At 37.9% G+C, this 19,808-nt stretch overlaps 1 protein-coding gene across 1 annotated transcript in view; it reads right to left on the bottom strand.

Moving 5' to 3' along the window:
• The window catches only part of CEP192 (centrosomal protein 192), a 92,774-nt gene that overhangs the window by 8,177 nt on the left and 64,789 nt on the right, over positions 1-19,808 (bottom strand). Inside the window, exons 34-47 of the mRNA XM_067467077.1 lie at positions 19,520-19,580; positions 18,848-18,987; positions 18,595-18,687; positions 16,526-16,641; positions 16,270-16,446; positions 15,669-15,759; positions 14,639-14,803; positions 13,289-13,549; positions 12,841-12,947; positions 11,015-11,124; positions 8,374-8,515; positions 6,701-6,870; positions 4,572-4,695; positions 2,540-2,645 (exon numbers count right to left, since the gene is read on the bottom strand). Coding sequence (XP_067323178.1) covers positions 2,540-2,645; positions 4,572-4,695; positions 6,701-6,870; positions 8,374-8,515; positions 11,015-11,124; positions 12,841-12,947; positions 13,289-13,549; positions 14,639-14,803; positions 15,669-15,759; positions 16,270-16,446; positions 16,526-16,641; positions 18,595-18,687; positions 18,848-18,987; positions 19,520-19,580 — 1,863 coding nt within the window. The remainder of the gene's footprint in view (positions 1-2,539; positions 2,646-4,571; positions 4,696-6,700; positions 6,871-8,373; positions 8,516-11,014; positions 11,125-12,840; positions 12,948-13,288; positions 13,550-14,638; positions 14,804-15,668; positions 15,760-16,269; positions 16,447-16,525; positions 16,642-18,594; positions 18,688-18,847; positions 18,988-19,519; positions 19,581-19,808) is intronic.

Raw genomic sequence — 19,808 nt, 5'->3', positions numbered from 1 at the left:
AAGCTAAACAAGAAAAGTAACTAGAAAGATGTCTGGATTTTGAGAATTGTGAGGAATTCCATGTTGGAAAACTATTGTGAACTAGCAGTGGGAATAGAGAAACACCTGATGTGAGGATGCGATGAAACAAGTATATTGAGTAATTGTAATATAACTGGGGGAACGTGCTGATACTACATTTGGTTTTAGATTCACATGTAAATCTATTTGAAGGATAGAACACAAATTTGTTTGTGGCTCATATAAGCCAGCACTAGAGAACAGATGCTACTCAGGTGGATTTTCCAACTGACCACACAAAGTCTGACCACATTCTTGTAAGATTCATCATTAGTTGATGGAGAAAGGAGTGAGCAAACATATGAATCAGTTTCAGCATGATATTTACATGTTGTCATAACATCCCTTGGATCAGGAAAGAGCTGCTTGTCTTCCTCCTCAGACACGTGATCAATAGCATGACATTTTTAGTCAGTAGATTAAGAAATTTCACACTTTGCTATGGCCCTATGCTGCACAGTTAGAGACTGTATATATTGCCCAGTTCAAGTGGTGATACTGGGATTGTCCTGAAAAGTATTAGTAACCTCTGAAGCACATTTCTGAATGAGGGCTTCATTATATAAATGGGTATCAATATACTGGGCACCTGCTGTAAAAATGTGAGGAAATGAAAAACAAGGAAGCCAAAAATTGTCCTCCTGAAGTGATGAGTTAAAAGAAACATAATTTGCTGAAAGTGCTTACTCACTATTTGAAGGTACATGGGAATGCTCCAGCACCCTCTGGTGCTCATTGAGAGTATCTATACTAAAAAATAACGAATTGGTCTGGTGTGTGGTTTGACTAGTAACACTCTTACACTGAGTGAGGCAAGAAATAGGAAGCAGGCTTATCTCACAATGTTGTAACTGCTCATCTAAATTTCCTTTTGCAGAACTTCTATCTTCCTCTACAAATGCCTTTCTCCCAGGCTCTGCAGAACTGGAATAGCACACGAATACTGAGCCAGAACCTCATTCAACCATAGCAACTTAAATCTTGGCGCTGGAAGCAGGCTTTTGGAGACTATCAGTCTTAAACAGAGGTATTTTAGTAAGATCTGCGGTTTTAACACTTTTAATGCTTTTATTCCAGCAAGAGCAGCTATTTTTGACATTGATGTTATGTTCTGCTCTTATATGTTTTTAGTAATTGCACTGGTTCTATTTTAAGTTATGTTAATTTGACCTATGTACTATTTTTTATTATTTTAACTGTTACTCGCTGTAAGCCCCTCATTATTATTATTATTATTATTATTATTATTATTATGCTGACACAAAAACACAGTATATCACAGCAAATGAGATATATATGCTGGATTTCGTATCACAAAATCACAAGTCGAACACTTCCCAAGCATCTAGGACTGTATGATGTATTTTTGAATGATGTGCACAGATCCAAGTAAGGTGGCCTATTCTTATTATTATTCTTGGGTTACTGTGAATTTTCCGGGCTGTATGGTCATGTTATTCTGCCATATGAATACAGAGAGCAAATAAAAAAGAGGAAACTTTCCGAATGTCTTTGGTGGAAGCAAGGCATTTAAAAGAAGACTAAAAAGAAGGATGCAGTGAAGATAATTTGGGGCTGTTTAGGAATAGAAGTAAACAATTGATTCCAAGAAAAAAGATTGATAGAGGGTTTTTTTTAAAAAAAGGAAGGGTAGGAAAACACCAGTAATGAAGTGTCAAAACAGTAGAAACTAATTAGATTAAGTTAAGGGGAAAACTGGGGGAGGGGCCAAGGGGCTAGTCCTTAAATGCAATGTTTGAGTTTCACATGAGTCTTGCTTCATTGGATGGGAACACAAAATGGATACTTCACCTCATAGAACAAATTTCTAATTATTTGCCTCAAGTTATCCCACAGTGATTTCTATCCAGTCTTTCTGACAGATGTATATATCAAAATCAAGGATTAAAAGCCATTAGTGAGCTACAGGGTGACCCAAAAAGATCATTTCAGTAATGGAATTAGAAGCTCTAAGAGAAGTGGAAGAGGGATGATTCATCCTCACTGGATCCTCCAAAGCTTCCTCCAACTCAGAGTATCCCACTGGAGCTACTCTCCAGGTGAAACACAGTGCTGCAGGAATGAGAGGAGTACATCCTGTTAAGCTGATAGTTAAGAGCCAGTGCTACATTGGATTTTAGGCCAATGTAACGAAGTAAATGTTGAACTATTACCAACATACATATTTTGGGCCATTCTATATTTGCTGCACCATAACTCCCATCATTCATCATCCGTAAATACGTTGGCTAAGACTTTTCCAGTCCTACTTTTAAAATCTTAGTAAATTTACCAATTTATACTCCAACTTTGAACAACTTCCTAGAACAACTAATAATTCACAAAATAAGCATATTGGCAAACATTATTTAAAAGAATATAACCCATACAATTAAAAGGAGAAATACAAAAAAACAACCCCCAGAGATTAATGAGAAACCAGTATTTTCACAGATATAAATTTCTTTAAGCAACTTACCTTTTGTTCACCATCGCAATGTATATAAACAAGACCACTCCATGGGAATAAGGATTTATTTTCTGCGAGTGAAGGGTTTGGACTCACATGAATTGAAATGCTGCTTCTGTAAATAAAATTCATTATTAAGTTCAACAGTAAGTAAGCTATGAGAAGATGAATTGCAAACCTAGCCTATTCACAGGACTGGTCACATATAAAAAGCAAAGTCAACATGCTGATGAATGCAGCTCTCTTATATTGTACTGCACTTAATTTTTTAGATCTGGTATATAATATTATCAAAGGCCAAGCATCAGGTCGAGTGTCACTTTCTGTTGGAGTTCAGCGTGATGGTAACGTTACTACTACCTGTAGAAGGGAGAAGAGGTCTGCTCAGGTGTTGGAGGAGGAGCAGCAGCAGCGAAAACAGATTAGGGAGATAATCATGGCTCCAAGTGATTCTGAGACGTTTGAGGGCTTCTCCGATTGTGAAATGGGGGATGGGGAGGAGAGTAGGGGAGTAAAGCGGGCTACTTGCGATCAAGAGTCCGACGAAGAGCTTCAGAGGAAGCGTATTCGGGAAATACTTAGCACTCCTACAGAGGACAAGGACTTCATGGGGTTTGAAAGGAGTGATGGGTCTGGGAGTGACATGGGAGAGGAGGATGAGCTGGATTGGACCTGTGTTCAGGGGATTAGGGACATTTGTAACCAACCCACCTCTAGTGATGAATTTGAGGGGTTTATTGGGGACTGGCAACCGGGGAACACTTGGCAAGACCTAAGTCTTGACAGACGCTGGCAGAGGTGGAGGGATGGGCGCTCATGTACAGCTGCGGGGTTGGAGGCAGCTGAGAGCGATGAGGAAAGGCTGGGGAGCTCATCATCCTCTGATGAGGAACTTTAGGATAAAAATGGGTTTTGTTTGTATGACTCTTTGCAGAAGGCAAAGTGTCTCTTTTGGGATGTGAATCTTTGTTACTGCCAGCTCTCGAGCTTGGGTCCTTGGACTACAGATTCCTGCGTTCCTGTGTTTACCTCTCGCAACGGCTTGACTCTGGACCGGTTTGACCAACGCTTTTGTCTTTTGGACTTAACCATTGCTAACTTTGTGTTCTGACCTGGCAACTCTTTGGGACTTCGTTTTTTGCCTCTCCCTATTGTGTTTGTGAACTGTGTATATTTTGAGGCAGATTGCTGAACTTTTGTGTTAACCCGGATTAAACAGCTATATAATCCGGGTTATATTTTTGTTACTGATATAGTTGCGTTTTTGATGCCAACGTTTTGTCTGAACCCTTTGCACTGAAATTAAGTGCTTTAAAGACTTCTTTTTGTTCAATAAAGTTGTGTTTGAACCTTTTTACTCTGTGTTGGGCTTACTACGGCTTCTGGATCTTGACATTTTCCATCCCTGCTATATGTGATTTTTTTTTACAGACTGTAGTGCATCATGTACATATGATATATCTATGGTATATCTCACAACAGAAAATAAATGTCTGTGCTGGAAATACTGGCAACATTGTCTGGATGCTATTAAATGAATCATAAACAAATAGGTTTAATTTTTCTACCACTCAGATGCTACTCTTTTGTCATGGGCAATCTAAATATTCTTGCCATCGTTAAAGATCAGGGAGCATGCATTCTTAGGCAGAAACATGCCATCATGAAGAAAACTTATTTATTTGTTTATTTATTTATTTTTATTTGCCATATTTATATTCTTCCTTTCTCTACACCTAAGGGGACTCAAGGCAGCTTACATATAGGCAATTATTCAATGGTTTAAAACACATACAATTCCAATAACATTATAATTAAGTTTAAATTAAAATAAAATTAATACATATTAAGCATTTTAGTAACTAAAAAGTATTCCTATGCTATATAGTCAACTCTCATAATATCATGAAATTATATGGTTTAAAATTTGGTCCTATATACATATTCAGAATTAAATCTCATTGAGTTCAGTAGGATTGTTGCCAGGTGTGACATCTATTAAACAATGTTTTATAAGTTAATGAATAATGGAAGCACTTACTTTGGTTCAATAGTTCCATGTTGAGGTGTTACAGTAAGGCAGTGAGCAGGCCATGACAGCTCAAATTTCAATGATCTGCTTGAGTTGTTAATTATTTGTGCATATTTAGTGACTGTTGTTCCATCTTTGAAAATATAAATTGAACAAATTATCTCTTACAATATTTGCATTACAGACTAATGTACTTAGCATAATATTAGAAACTGCATCTATTAAACATATCATATTTATTTGAGTCTGATGCTCATCGTTTTTGGCTAAATTATATTCCCAAAATTGAGGTGCACCTTAGATTTGATGGCGTGTTATCTGTACACAGAAACTCAATTGTGTGAAAAAGGAGGAGCTTCATACGAGGCCCGTTGGTAATCGTATGAGGCTGAGGAGTTCACTGGCCTTAGCCTGATGGAGGGATACGGCTTTGCAGTTGGCCTCATTCATGCTGCCTACCTCCCTAACATGCTGGGCCTGCACTGCTGGATGCATTACATTTGAGGGCAAATGCATTTTTTGCAATGTGCACCTTCAAATTTCAGGTGCACCTTTACATTCAATGGCATTATATACTCGAGTAATATGGGTATAAGAAAACTGGTTAACTTCCATGTGCATCCATTCAAATAAGGGCTTCTGCTACAGCAGTGGTTCCTAATCTGTGGTCCGTGGGCCACCAGTGGTCACAAGAATGAAAATATGGTCCGTGGCTTCACCGTTGCTACACCCTTGCAACAAGAGCAACTGCACTTGTGAAACCCTCTTATAGTGCCCAACTCCTAATAAGATACCAAGGAACATCAAGGAAGAAAACAGATTGGCAACCATTTAAAAAATACATGGAAAAAGAGAAGAAAATATTAATTATCTAAATAGGGGGAAAATGGAAATCACACACCTACGAAATCAGCACAAAGGGAGAAAGAACATATAAATACAAATATTAGTCATTTCTTTTTTCCTTTTTTTCATTTTCCTTTTCCTTTTAAGGAAGAAAGGAAGGACACAACAAAAAAAGAAGAAGACCAGAAGTACAGAAAGCTTAATATTTTATTTTATTTTATTTTATTTTTGCATCCTTTTCTTTTTTTGGTTTTTCTTCTTCTCTTTTCTTCCTCTCCCCTCCTTATCCTCTTTCTTTTATTGCATCTATCAAAAATGACCTTCAATAAAAATTATTTTTTTAAAAAATTCCTCTTATAGTGCCAAGCGTTAACAGAATCCACGGATAATGACACAGCACAACCAAAAAAAAAATTTCTTGGTGTTTTTGTTTTTAGGCCTGTTGGGGTGCTGATTCAGAAAATTGCACTGGATAGACCACATCAACTCTAGATTATTTAATATGGTTTTCTGTGGGTGAGCAGGTGGCGACTACAGGATGGCATGTGTTCTGTATCAGAAACTAAAGCTGATGTGGTCTATCCAATGCAATATTCTGAATCAGCACCCCTAATAACCAAGCCAAATCTAATATTGACCAAAAACTGATGCATAACCCTTTTGGTACTAATGTTGGAGAATGGTCTCTGGTCAAAAGAAAGTTGGGAACCACTGTGCTACAGGGAATAAATAAATCATCATACTATCATATGCAACACACCTGACAATGTAAAATCCAAAATTTAAACAAACAACAAACATTTCTACTACCAAAAAATCCCTTAAACTCACAATGTATGATTCATTTTCAAAAGAACCGAATCTAAAATCAATTACACTATGTAACATGATTTTTGATCCTGGTTTATTAAATGTCTCTTCTCAACTACTTTGTTTTTGTGGGACATTCTGCAGCACGTTTTGCTATAGCTTTTCAATTAATATCTCACAAGAGTCTCAACCAATTCAACATAGTTTGTGGCAGGCACAAAAACAAAGTTTCTGGGGTATAATAACTATTTTAAACGTACGTATCACACAATGAAACAGAAAATAACACTTTTCAAACCAGGAACATTTTTTTTCAAATTTTGTTACATAGTGTTATCTCTAATCCTAATGAATTCATTTAAACCACCAAAAGGGGCAAAAGCAACAAGCACTAAAATAATTGAAGTTACTTTGAGTCCCCCCAGGGGTGAGAAAGACGGTATATAAATACTGTAGAATAAAATAAATAAATAAATACTTACTCTGAGAAGGAGCTGTGAGAATTAGAAATTCAGTCTGAAGAGTCCAAGTGTTCTGAGAAACAAGTTGGTTTTCAGTTAGATTATGGGCAGTCGAAGACAATGGACAACCATGAGGTCCTTTAACAGGCAGTACATCCAAAGTCATACTATTTTTTTCAGGAGTATCAAGTCTGTAAAACAATTTAAGTAGTGATTGAATACCAAACTACTGGAAGACCATGGAAAACAGGATTTAAAATGATGTAATATAAACAGCCGATATATTGAAGTTCAGTGCTGTATGCAATGGAACAAACCCGAGTCAAGTCCTAAATCTGTGCTTCCTCCAGCATTACTGGTAAGAGGAATCTGAAAATATTTACTTTAATTTGCACAATTCCAATTATTAAGTATAAATTGTCAATTCTCAGTCGCAAATATATTAAGAAAGTTTTTTTAATAGTTTATTCATAAATCATGGTTTGTTGTTAGTAAAGAGATTTAGTAGCTTAAGTCTTAGCTAAGAACGTGGCCCGTATGATATAGATTCATATTTTGAATTTGTATTTAATCATTAAGTGAAATAGACACATTGGGAACCGACGATGTATTCTAGCCAAGGAAAAGGAATCATCCAAGAAAATTTTAATCCTAATTGCTACCCAGGCACCCCAAGAGATCATTCGATATTTTGGAGAGTATCTCCTATTGAATCCCTAGCCCTTTCTCAATTCATTCCCAAAACGGGGGAGATTAAAAAAAATCACTGAAAAGGAAAATGTCTGAGATGCATTGGAAGAGGCAGAGGAAAGGAGCAAAAGATGGGGGAGGGGAGAAGCAACCAGAAATTAAGGAGACAGATCAAGGGAAAGCAAAAAAAACCCTACTATTCAAACTTTCCTGGGCACAACAAGGGGAAAGCCGTGAGTAGGAATCCAAAAGGAACAACTTTCTAAATGAATATGGAATGCGTTGCCAGTGACTGAAATGAACCCTTTCTTGATTGGCCTCTTCCCCGCTGCCTGAATACTTCACCAGAACAAAAGAATTTTTTGCCAATATAACAGCAATTGTTGTGTTGTTTGTTCATTCAGTCGCTTCCGATTCTTCGTGACCTCATGGACCAGCCCACGCCAGAGCTCTCTGTCGGCCACCACCTCCAACTCCTTCAGAGCCAAGCCAGTCACTTCAAGGATACCATCCACTCATATGAAGAGAGGGGCCATGAAGGCAGTTCCATCTTGCCTCCAGTGTCATCAGTTGGGAGCCCCCCCCCCCGCACTCTGAGGTCAGAGTGAAGAGAGGGGCCAGGAAGGCAATTCCTTCTTATCTCCTGCACTATGCTTATAATATAATGTAATATAATATAATGTAATGTAATGTAATATAATATAATATATTGTATATACATATAATATTGATAATATTATAATGTAATACAATATACTACTACTACTAATAAAATGATATTATAATTATATATTTTATATTAAATGTAATATTACTAACAATATTACAGTATAATGTTATAGTACAGTGTAATATATAATATTAATATTGTGCTATGATAATAATATAATATATTGTATTTACTTTTTATTTGTAAGCTGCTCTAATTCCCCTTCGTGGTGAGAAGGGCAGCATATAAATGTCGTAAATAAATAAATAAATATGAAGATCAAATGAGACATTACCTTTCCAGTGTTGCAGGATGTGCTGAAGATGGGTTGACATCACAAGCTTTACTCTTAGAGGCATTAACAACAAAAAGAGTAAGCCGTCGCATATTTGTGAAAAAATTCTGAAGGTCATTTGAATGTTGTGGAAGATCATACACTAGGAGAAGACATTTAAATTAAAGCTAGATTAATCAAGCCAGATAAGGCTATTTCAAACTGAAATATTCAGTGTGCATTGGCCTGCAATTGATGAACAATCACATGGTTTACACTGACAAACACCTATTTTGGTGCCTCAAATGTTAGACCTGTTTCTGGATATATTTGACCTGGTGATTCCAAAAATGGCAACAGTTTTCCTCTATCTGCTCTAGTTTTTTGAGACAGAACATATGCTATATACTAGTCCACCTGCTCACCCTTAGAGAATCATAACAACTGTATCTAAGAAACTAGAGTTGATGTGATCTGTCCAATATAACTTTCTGAATCAGCGCCCCAAATTAACTCCAGAGACAGACCTAAAAAACAGCACACCAAGAAAAAAAAATGTGTTGTTGAAGGCTTTCATGACCGGAATCACTGGGTTGCTGTGAGTTTTCCGGGCTATATGGCCATGTTCCAGAAGCATTCTCTCCTGATGTTTCACCCACATCTATGGCAGGCATCCTCAGAGGTTATGAGGTCTGTTGGAAACTAGGCAAGGGAGGTTTATATATATGTGGAAGGTCTAGGGTGGGAGAAAGAACTCTTGTCTGTTGGTGTTAAGTGTGAATGTTGTAGTGATTAACATTCACACTTACCACCAACAGACAAGAGTTCTTTCTCCCATCCTGGACCTTCCACATATATAAAAACCTTCCTTGCCTAGTTTCCAATATACCTCACAACCTCTGAGGATACCTGCCATAGATGTGAGTGAAACATCAGGAGAGAATGTTTCTGCAACATGGCCATACAGCCCAGAAAACTCACAGAAACCCAAAAAAATTATTACTTCACATTTTGCAAGTTTTTGTTGCCCCAATCTGAAATGTATTCTCATGTTCTTCCAGGTATCAACAGACTTAGGATCCATCCAAATGTTGAATCACATTCCCTGGAGGCTTCTGGAGGCACAACTGGCTATTTTTGGGCCAGATATAGGGGGAAGGTTGGAAGTACAACAAGTAAAGAGACACAGCTATAGCCTGCTTCAGAACAACCTTATGTTAAGACTTGTAACAATAAGATGGCCATGGAAAAAGTTGCAAGAAAGAACATTAAAGTACTTAATACAGATATATTCAAAATGTGCTTTTCTTCTATATATATCTCACTGAACCTGACTCAGGCACTGGAAATACAAAGGACGTGGATGCTCTATAATTGTTCTACAAAAACCTGAACAAGTATGATTACGGCAGACACACACACATTTCTAGGAGTGGAACTCAGTATTTGCAAAAGTGTGTACCAATGATCTTATCACTGCTTCACAAACATTTGACATCCATATATACATTCAGGTTTTATTTGAAGACTTAATATTCATTGTTTCATCCAAACTTTGACAGTAATGTTCAAACTTATTATCTTAATGCACCACGCACGTGTATAGAATTACTTTTATGCAATTTAAAATCAGCTATCATCCTGTCTTGACAGTACTCTGAAAAACTATTTGAATTTATGATGCAAAGAAATACTACCATTAACATCTGTCACAGCAATTACAATTCTTTTAAAATTCTCCATAGGCTAAGGGAATAACTGCTCACTAACTGCTCGGTAGTTTTAAATATAACTGACTTCCAATATGGGTATTTAGGATCAAAACTAGGTACATAAAAATGAGTGAAGTAGACATAATGGCATTTTTTTAAAAAGCTCACTGGTGGCCTTATCAAATTTAATCTATGGAGCGGTTTACACACAAGCCTATCTATTATTAACTTCAGTTGAATTTATATAAATGTTGAAGTCTACAGAAAAGAAATGTCAAAACATACAATTGGATATTAGCTCAAATTGGATCAAATTCAATTGTTTGATGGCATTAACTTCAGTTCATATCCAAATGAATGAAAATTCTTGTTATCATGTGCAGAATCATGGTATGCAGAGGAGGAAAAGATAATAGCTCTGGAAAGGGCAGATACTGCAGTAGCAACAGTATCTATAATTAGATTACAAACAGAACTTTATAGTACTTATGAATGGTAAATATATTGCTTAGAATAAATATAGAAATTTGAAGTGGCGTATTTCAAACGTGGGCAACTGGTGGCGCTGCAGGTTAAACCACTGAGCTGTTGAACTTGTTGGCCAAAAGGTTGGTGTTCCGAATCTGAGAAGCAGGGTGAGTTCCCGCTGTTAGGCCCAGCTTCTGACAACCTAGCAGTTTGAAAACATGCAAGTATGAGTAGATCAATAGGTACCACTTCTGCGGGAAGGTAACAGCACTCCATGCAGCCATGCTGGCCACATGATCTTGGAGGTGTCTATTGACAATGCCGGCTCTTCAGCTTAGAAATGGAGGTGACACCCCCTCCCCCCAGAGTCAGACAGGACTAGACTTAATGTCAAGGGGAAACCTTTACCTTTACTATCTCAAACTTGCACAAATCAGATGTATAAACTATATAAAAACCTTCATTCAAGTAAGTAAATGTACCTTCTGTCACCAGCTCTTGCCCAGGGAATTCCTCATCAAACTTCACATTTATGACTGGATTATTAGCAGGAAGTATTTTTTGCACGTCTGCTACACCACGCTGCATAGAACTGTGCAGACAATTTTAAGAAGTAGATTTTTATCTTCTCTTTTCCATTAATCTTACGAAAAATTCCATAAAGATGCTTGAATTTTCAGTAAACATGTGTTTTAATGAATCCAGTTAACTTAGGAGTATTTTTGAACTCCACTGCAGTATGCTTAAAAGCTACAGCAAATTGAGCCTCCCCCCTATTGTCAAAGTGTAATGCTACCTACTTATTAAACTTCCATCTAACATTACTTGATGTAACAAGGGAGAAAGTCATTTTCATATTCTTCCCTTCACAAATGTCATCTGCACAGATTCCTACCAATACCTGTTTAACTCAGATGTCCAGCATGCAGGTGAAATATCTGTGTGTTTCTTGCTCTGCGGATCTACAAAAGATTTCTCAGTGGAAAGAATGTAACTTTAATGGCCTCCTTGTAAACACCCAACTGCTTCTGAATCACCTGAATATGCAGGAAAGTTCAGGAAGGGTGAAGGAGCATATGGCCACTACATGACTTCAGACCTACTAAGAACATAACTTTTTTCATAGTTTCTGGGAATTCCTGCACAAGAATTATTAGATTTCCAAGTCAAATATTGTGGGGTTTCTCCAATCATTCTTTCACACGGAATTGTTAATGAACTCTTGCAGAACTTTAGGGCTCCAGGAAACCCTGGTGAGAAACCCTGTTATAGATCATACATTAGAAAAATTTACCCATACAAAATAACTGTTCATATATGAACAGACTGAGAAGTGGGCAGCTCAAAAGGCAACCTGGCAAAATGGCACTACCTAGAAGAGTCCTCCACCTTGTGTGACTGTGATGGAGAACAAAAAACTCTGCATATGTATGCTTGTCCACAATGACTTGCCTCATGCACAGAGGAAGAATTGCTTAAAGTTACAGAAAATGCAGTTGCTGTTGCCTGTTTTTGGTCTAAAATTATTTAGTTGTTTGTGCTCCCTCTATTTGAACAGTTTTAAACTTATTTATGCAATGCTTTTGACACTAAATAAATAAACTGTTCATATCAGTGTAAACAACATGTCAATGATCTGAATATACTACCTCACCAACATACTAGAACAGTGGTTCTCAACCTGTGGGTCCCCAGATGTTTTGGCCTTCAGCTCCCAGAAATCGTAACAGCTGGTAAACTAACTGGGATTTCTGGGAGTTGTAGGCCAAAACACATGGGGACCCACAGATTGAGAATCCCTGTGCTAGAAGAATCACAACAAATAATGTTGCACTTTTAAAATTATACCCCTTTGAATTTGGGGGATCTTTCTCCCAACACTAGACAAATCAACTATGTATGCAAATTTTAGTTTTCTATTAGTATTTAAAAACTGAACATTATCTCATCAATGGTCTATACAGTTCAACATTCTGTTCCTACAAGGGGCAACTCACAGTCCTAACAATCTATGGAAAATCCATAGTTACAAGAGCTTCCTCCCCCTTCTTTGCCATGCAACAGTTCCCTAACAACCAAATAGCCAGTGATGGCCTTCTCCTCCCCTGGTGTAACTTCCTTATAAAAGTGTCAATTGGTTAAAAAAAAAACCCCACCATAGAGCAAACCTCATTATTTAACTCTATACAAAAGCTTAATAAATGTTCTGGTTTCTCCCAATCAGTTTTCTCAGCATTATGTATATTCTGGTTCTTATAATTAAACTGAAAGGTCAAAAATGAACATTACTGATACAATTTACCGTTACCTGAAGTACTGCTGTCTTGCAATTTCATCCCCATAGAAAACACAAATTTTAGCCAATACAGATGATACATTGTGTTCTTCGGGAGAAGTGTAGGTTACTGTAACTTTCTAGGGGAAACAGATGTTTGTGTTAAGTTTGTTCTCCAGTAAGTGCCACTATCTTTGAATTATACTGTATTTTTTCAATTGTAAGAGGCCATCGATTATAATTTCAGCACCAACAACGAAAACCCATAAGATGCAATTCTAAGACACACCTCATTTTAGAGATGTTTATATAGGAAAGTATGTCTTAAAATTGAAGAAATACAGTCAAAATGTTCGATGCAGAACAAAGCTATACAACAGATTTTGAAAAAGGTAATAGCTTACATATTTTACAGATCATGCATATCTCTTGTTTCACACCAGTTTTGAGGCAAGAGTGTGTCAATTTTTTTCACACCTACCTGCTGCAATCCTTCCTTCAGGATAAACTTGTCTGGAAAAATGTTCATGACTTTTGGATCCATAGCATTTCTCTCACAGAAGTTCTTAAAACACACTCCTTTCACATAGGCAGAACGATGCCCTGTGTTTTGTATAGTGAAAGAAGTTTGGCATGGTTTACCAGGTGACAGTTCATGTAGCTCCACTATGTATCTGTTACCGTATTTTTTAACATCTTCGAACCTCACATTGCTTTTCCCTCCATATCCATACAGTGGTATCTAAAAGGGGGAAAGAAACCCTCATATTTAGAATCACAGGAATTACAGACCCTGGTTCACTGATTTCCCATTCACAAGAACAATGTAGAATAAAAGCAGAGGAACCTATATTAAAACTGGGTTGTTGTGTGTTTTCAGGGCTGTATGGCCATGTTCCAAAAGCATTCTCTCCTGACGTTTTGCCTGCATTTATGGCAGGCATCCTCAGAGGTTGAGAGGTCTGTAGGAAACTAGGAAAATGGGGTTTATATATCTGTGGAATGCCTGCCATAGATGCAGATGAAATGTCAGGATTGAATGCTTCTGGGACATGGCCATACAGCCCAGAAAATACACAACAACCCAATGATTCCGGCTATGAAAGCCTTTGACAATATATTAAAATTGTCTTCCAAAGGACATCACAAACATCCAGTTCTCCCCTCAACTTTAATTTAAATTAATTTGTTGGGTCACCTTTAAGGATGTACCTCAACTTTGTTTCAGAAAAGGTAAATCCACATAACTACATTACCTGGGACCAGTTTATCTAAATTACAATATAAATCTGTTTGCTGACAGCAGCAGTCAAAATTAGCTGAGTCAGCACTTAAGACCAGGATGTGAGGAATTACTTAAAAGTGTCTTAAGCTCTTGTGTTCTGAAATAGTATATAGTTCAGAAATTGATGGTTATAGCTTTATTATGCTTACGACCCAACCCCGCCCCATGACTTAAGTAGCAAATAGAAAACAAACACAGCAGAGAGTAGGCCAGCATAATTAACTTTCACTATCATTTCAATCCCAAAGCCACTGGACACATAAACTTAGGAACATTAATTCTACACTTTCACATACTTGAAAATTCAATAGATTTTTTTTTCTTTTCATTTTGAAAGGTTGAGCTACCCTTCCCAAGGCCCAGTTAGGTAAGATCTTTAAGTTAAAATATATAAGTATTTGAAGTGCTATTTTTAACCTGTACACCAATAGAATTGAGATATCAAAAACTACTTTAAAACTGAATCCATCCGTCAATCTGAAATAAGTGTCCCACCAAATACATTTCACAAAATATTCTGTAAACTGCACATTTGAGACAACTTACAGTAAATTTGATTCCTGGATGAAATGGAAGGCCAGGTTGTTTCATTTCAAGCTTTGCACACATGCAAGCTAATCGAGATGGTGTAAACATTAGACAGACAGTATAATCATGTTTTGGGCGTATCTTGATTTCGCAATTATTATACGCACGTTCTTCAAGTTTCAACTATGAGTATATAAGGGAAAAAAGCAGAGTAAAATTTAGGGAGCTAATCTGTTAATTCCTAGACTATCATAATTTTTGTCAGAAATATTAAAAATTAACTAGGTATTTTAAATTACAAAAATGTGAGTCAAGCACTGAAAGGGTTAAATGGATACAATGACTCAACAAAAGCTGCAGTTCAATATGAGCAGGTGTGCCTGTAGCTTAATAGCCTGAGAGAGCCCTCAGTGTGACAAGGCCTCAGTGTGAAAAACGCCTCAGTATGAGAAAGCCTGGTGTAAGAAGCTTCAGTGAGAGAAGCCTCAGGTTGAAGGCTATGATGTGTGTAGGCTGCTGTACATAAAAAGCTACTGTATGATGCTCCTGTGTAAGTTTGTCATGAGAAGAGGCTCTGTAAGAGTGAAGCTGTTTATCTGCACGAGAAAGAAGCCCAGCATGGAAGCAAAGAAGGAAGTATAAAGAACTTTGTTTGTGTTATTGTTTGTGTTCAAAAATACTTATTTCTAGGAACATGTGTATATGAGCCAGTGTTGAGTTGTGTCTTGAGCACTGGACTATAACTGAGGGGTAGGGTTTAAATCCTTGCTTAGTCATGCAAATCCACAGGGTGACACTGGGCACATTATAGTCTCTTAACCTCAGAAGAAGGCAATGGCAAATCCTTGCTGAACTAACCTGTGCTTTAGTGCCGGTCATAAATCAGAATGTGAGTCCACCACACAATCACCACTTCCATGTGTATGGGATTGAAGCCTCAGAAGACTCAAGCTACATTTGAAGTTTCACATAAAAATAGCCAGATTCTCGAACATACCAGTAGTCCATATCCAACTACGTAAAAATTTCTTAAAACTGCATTACTCACATGAAAACAGTCTTGATCTTGACCCCTTATCAGCAACTGTAACTGCTGAGTAGTAGATGAAGAGTCATTTCTTAGAATCAATTTCTGTTGACTGAAAATTGCAAGTGTTTAACATGATGTAGTAATTTGCTTCCATTTAGGAAACAGGAATAAGACAGGTGCATATTTTTCAGGAATACGTCTAAAAGTACTAAAGAAGAACTACAGCATGAGTATTTCATTTTGAATCACCACTGGCTTTTAAAATTCCAGTTATAATTGAACACATTTTCAACAGCAACATTTGTTTAATTCATAGGATTTAATATTTCAACCATTTATCCACAACTTGGCCAGCTTCAAGGCCAAGCTTACTGCAACTATACTAAGGTAAAGGTTTCCCTTGACATTAAATCTAGTCTGTCTGACTCTGGGGGGTGGTGCTCATCTCCATTTCTAAGCCGAAGAGCTGGCATTGTCCATAGACACCTCCAAGGTCATGTAGCTGGCATGGCTGCATGAAGTGTTGTTACCTTCTCACAGAAGCGGTACGTGTTGATCTACTCACATTTGCATGTTTTCGAACTGCAATAACAATCATGTTGCTCAAACTGTTACTTACACTGTTCTTCCAAGATGGACACCTCCCCACGCGAGAAGCTGCTTGTTGGCGAGAATGGGGGGCACTTCTGTAGTGGGGCATTTCTGCACCAAAGCCTTTCTCTCTGGCATGGTCACTTCACCTTTTACTGTCACTTTATACTCTGGCCCAGATGGCAACACCAATATTTCCACAACACTACAGAAACAAGAGTTTAAAGTTAGATATTCTCATAAAGATAATCACTGCTGGATTATTGGGAATCAGGTGATATTACCTTTCTGCATCTTTGTAGTCCTTTGGAGAAAACTCAACTGTCAATTCTTTTTCTTCCCTAGGTATAAGGACCAGATTCTCTGGTTTAACAGAAATGTAGCTATCTGGTTGTACAGTCTGGAAAAAAAGAGAATAATTGAAATGTGTTATCAGCTGCTCTAGTGACAGCTGAGACATGCAAAAGCTTTCACTAGCTGATTTGACTTCTGCGTAAGTCGCAGCATTTCATAAAGAAACTGCATTTGGTCTTAGACTTGATGTTCTGGTTTCAATCAAATTAGATTATTCTAATTTTCCTTTAATACAGCTACCTTTCCAGACAGTCTAGAATAGGTATGGGCATACGCAGGCCTGGGGGCTGGATGCAGTCCCGTGGACTTTTTTCTCAGGCTTTTCTCTCTCTCACCATCCTACTCTTCCTTCCTTTTCTCTTTCCTTCCTCTTTCAATCCTTCCCTTGCTCCCTTACCTCCCTCTTTCTCCTTCCATCCTTCCCTTTCACCCTTTCGTACTTACTTCCTTCTCTCTTTCCTCTCTCCTTCCCTCTCTCCTTTCCCCCCTTCTTTCCTTCCCTTTAGTCTTTCCTTCCTTCTCTCTTTCCTCCCTCCCTCCCTCCCTCCATTCCCCTCCACCCTTCTCTTCCTCCCTTTCTTCCTTCTCTTTTTCCTTCCTCCTGGGGGATATTTAGCTAGCAGAAGAGAAGGCAGAGAGGGAACATGAGAACCATTTTCAAAATTTAAAAGAGTGTCCCATTGAGGAGGAGAGAGGGGGAAACTGATTTTCTGCTGCTCTAGAGACCAGGGCACAAGGGAGCAATGGTTTTAAATGGCAGGGGAAAGGATTCAACTGAAAAGATTAGGAAGAGCTTCCAAAAGAGTAGCACAGTCTGCCTCAGAGTGCGTGGAGTCTCCTTCTCTGGAAGCTTTTCTGCAGAGACTGTCTATTGGGAGTGCTTTGATTGTGCCTCCCTGCACGGCAGGAGGTTAGACTGGATGGTCCTTGGAGGTCTCTTTCAACTCTAGGATTCTATATCAGGAGTAGACAATACAGGATCTAATAGATACACTTTTTCTCATCCTGACCATGGCCTACCCTACTGGGATCCAAACGTTTCCAGTCTTTCTTCCACTTTCTGCCTCCAAAAGAGAAGAGGAAAGTGAGGAAAGGGCAGGGAACGGACTCGGGGAGAACCCCTCCCTCCCGGCCTGCCCATCCCACTCCGGCCCACCATGCAGCCCCCAAGTTAAAAGTTTGCCCATGCCTGGTCTAGAGCATATGTGTTATACTCAAAGCCCTCAATGTGGCTCTTCAGATGCTGTACTACAACTCTTGTGTTCATCATTAGACATCATCATTAGACATTACTAGAGTGGATTGGAGTTGGGATACAGTGACATCTGGAAGGCAGCAGGTTGTTTGTCAGGATTGTGGAGTCTAAATTTAGATGCAAAGCTTGTGGATATGATGTCTGATGTTAAAATGTCCTTTAACCTTTCCCCAACCTCAGAGCCACGTGCTGTTGGATTGCCATTCCCATCATCCCCAATCTACATACTGGATAATCAGAAGTGATGGGAGTTGTTCTATAACATTTTGGGATTCAAATTCATACGAACTAAAGAGCACTGGCCACTATGCAAAAACGTTAGTTAGCCCTCTATATCCACGGATTGTGCATCCGTGGATTCAGTGGCCATTGGAAGATAACTATAAGACTGATATGGACCTCAATGAAATTGAGTTTGACACCCCTGGTTTTAAAAGCTCTGCTTCAGCGTCTACAAGTAATATATAATGGCAGTTTTAACTTGATTCTACTGATTACATTTGATCACACAACTTATTATACCATGAAACAGGTGTGAGAAAAGCTTTAATAAATTAAATCTCAAATGCAAGTAGTGCATATTTTGAAAGCAAAGAATATGAAAGAATATGAAATACATATAAAAATCAAGATGAGCTGAAAATGAATGGAATCGCTGATCATTGAAATAACCACTTTTGGATGGTAGATCTAGCCTATTACTGATGAGGGGGGAAAACAGAACTTATTGATTAAGATGCTTACTTTGATCTTCAAGTCAACTTTAATATTCCCCACATTCCTTAATGGCAATTGCCGTCTTGTTGACAATCCAATCTCTGTAGACATGTATAAAGTCTAGAAGAAGAAAAAGATAACACTTAACAAAGTTCCAACAAAAATCAAGATAAGGCATTACGGAGCCGAAAAGAGTATTTTCCCAAGTGAGGAAAAGAAGAAACAGGAGAAGGAACTACCTAAGTAAGTTATACCAAGGGCATGGTTCTAAAGAATATACCTGCAGACCCCTTGGAGCAAATATCCGAGGGGTTCCACATCTTGCACTTAGAGGAACACTTCTTAGGACATTAGCAGGCTCTGGACAATCCAGCTCCACATCAATTCTTGCAAAGTACTCATCTGCTGGACCTAAACAATCTGGGGAGAAAGGATTTTCAGCTTATACCTCACTATCTTCTCATTAAAGGGAGACTTAAAGTGGCTTATAAGAAAAGGTTCAGTTAAAAACAGTCATAAAATTAAAAAAACAATTGGCAGACACTTAAGTTGTCACAGCAAGGGATCTCTCTTCTTCCTATAACTGATTAGCAAACTTTCCTCGTGACTTTTGAATTTTTCAAATATTTTATAAAGAAAGCACCACACAGAATGTTTTACACTAATCTAAATGGAATGTCATCAAGGCACCTTATGATGAGGGCATATCAGACAACTTCAGCAATGGGTAGAGCAGGCACACATGTTTTAACTGTGCAAACTCCTAGCCACCACTAAAAACAGTCGAGCTCAGGGCTATATCCAAGAAGTGCATGCAAGCTGTGAAACTAAAATTTAATGGAAAGAATAACCAAGCATTAATTCTGGACAGGTTTTTGTTCTTTTGGATTAACAATGTCACTTAATTTCTTAATTATGTTTACATTAATTAAACAAGGTAACAAATTTATACCTGAAGACACGGATTTGCATGGTGCTTGGAACTGGACCCAAACCACTAGAACTTCAGGATCCTGAAAAGAAGCATCAATAGCACAAAGTACGTTTTAAAGAATTATATGAACACAAGATTGAAATGAAACATTGACTGACTGTATATCCGCAGTGTGAAAGACCAAGATGCCTAAGTCGCTATTATCTTAAACGATCTATTGAGGAAGGAGAGAAGAGTCTGGGATGCTCAGTTTCTTTGGTAAAGACTGGTTTGATCTTCTTGTGGTCCAAGGCTCAGAATTTTCCTC

The sequence above is a fragment of the Anolis sagrei genome, chromosome 4, assembly GCF_037176765.1.
Source record: "Anolis sagrei isolate rAnoSag1 chromosome 4, rAnoSag1.mat, whole genome shotgun sequence".
NCBI classification, from domain to species: domain Eukaryota; kingdom Metazoa; phylum Chordata; class Lepidosauria; order Squamata; family Dactyloidae; genus Anolis; species Anolis sagrei.
This window is presented reverse-complemented; position numbering and strand designations above follow the sequence as displayed.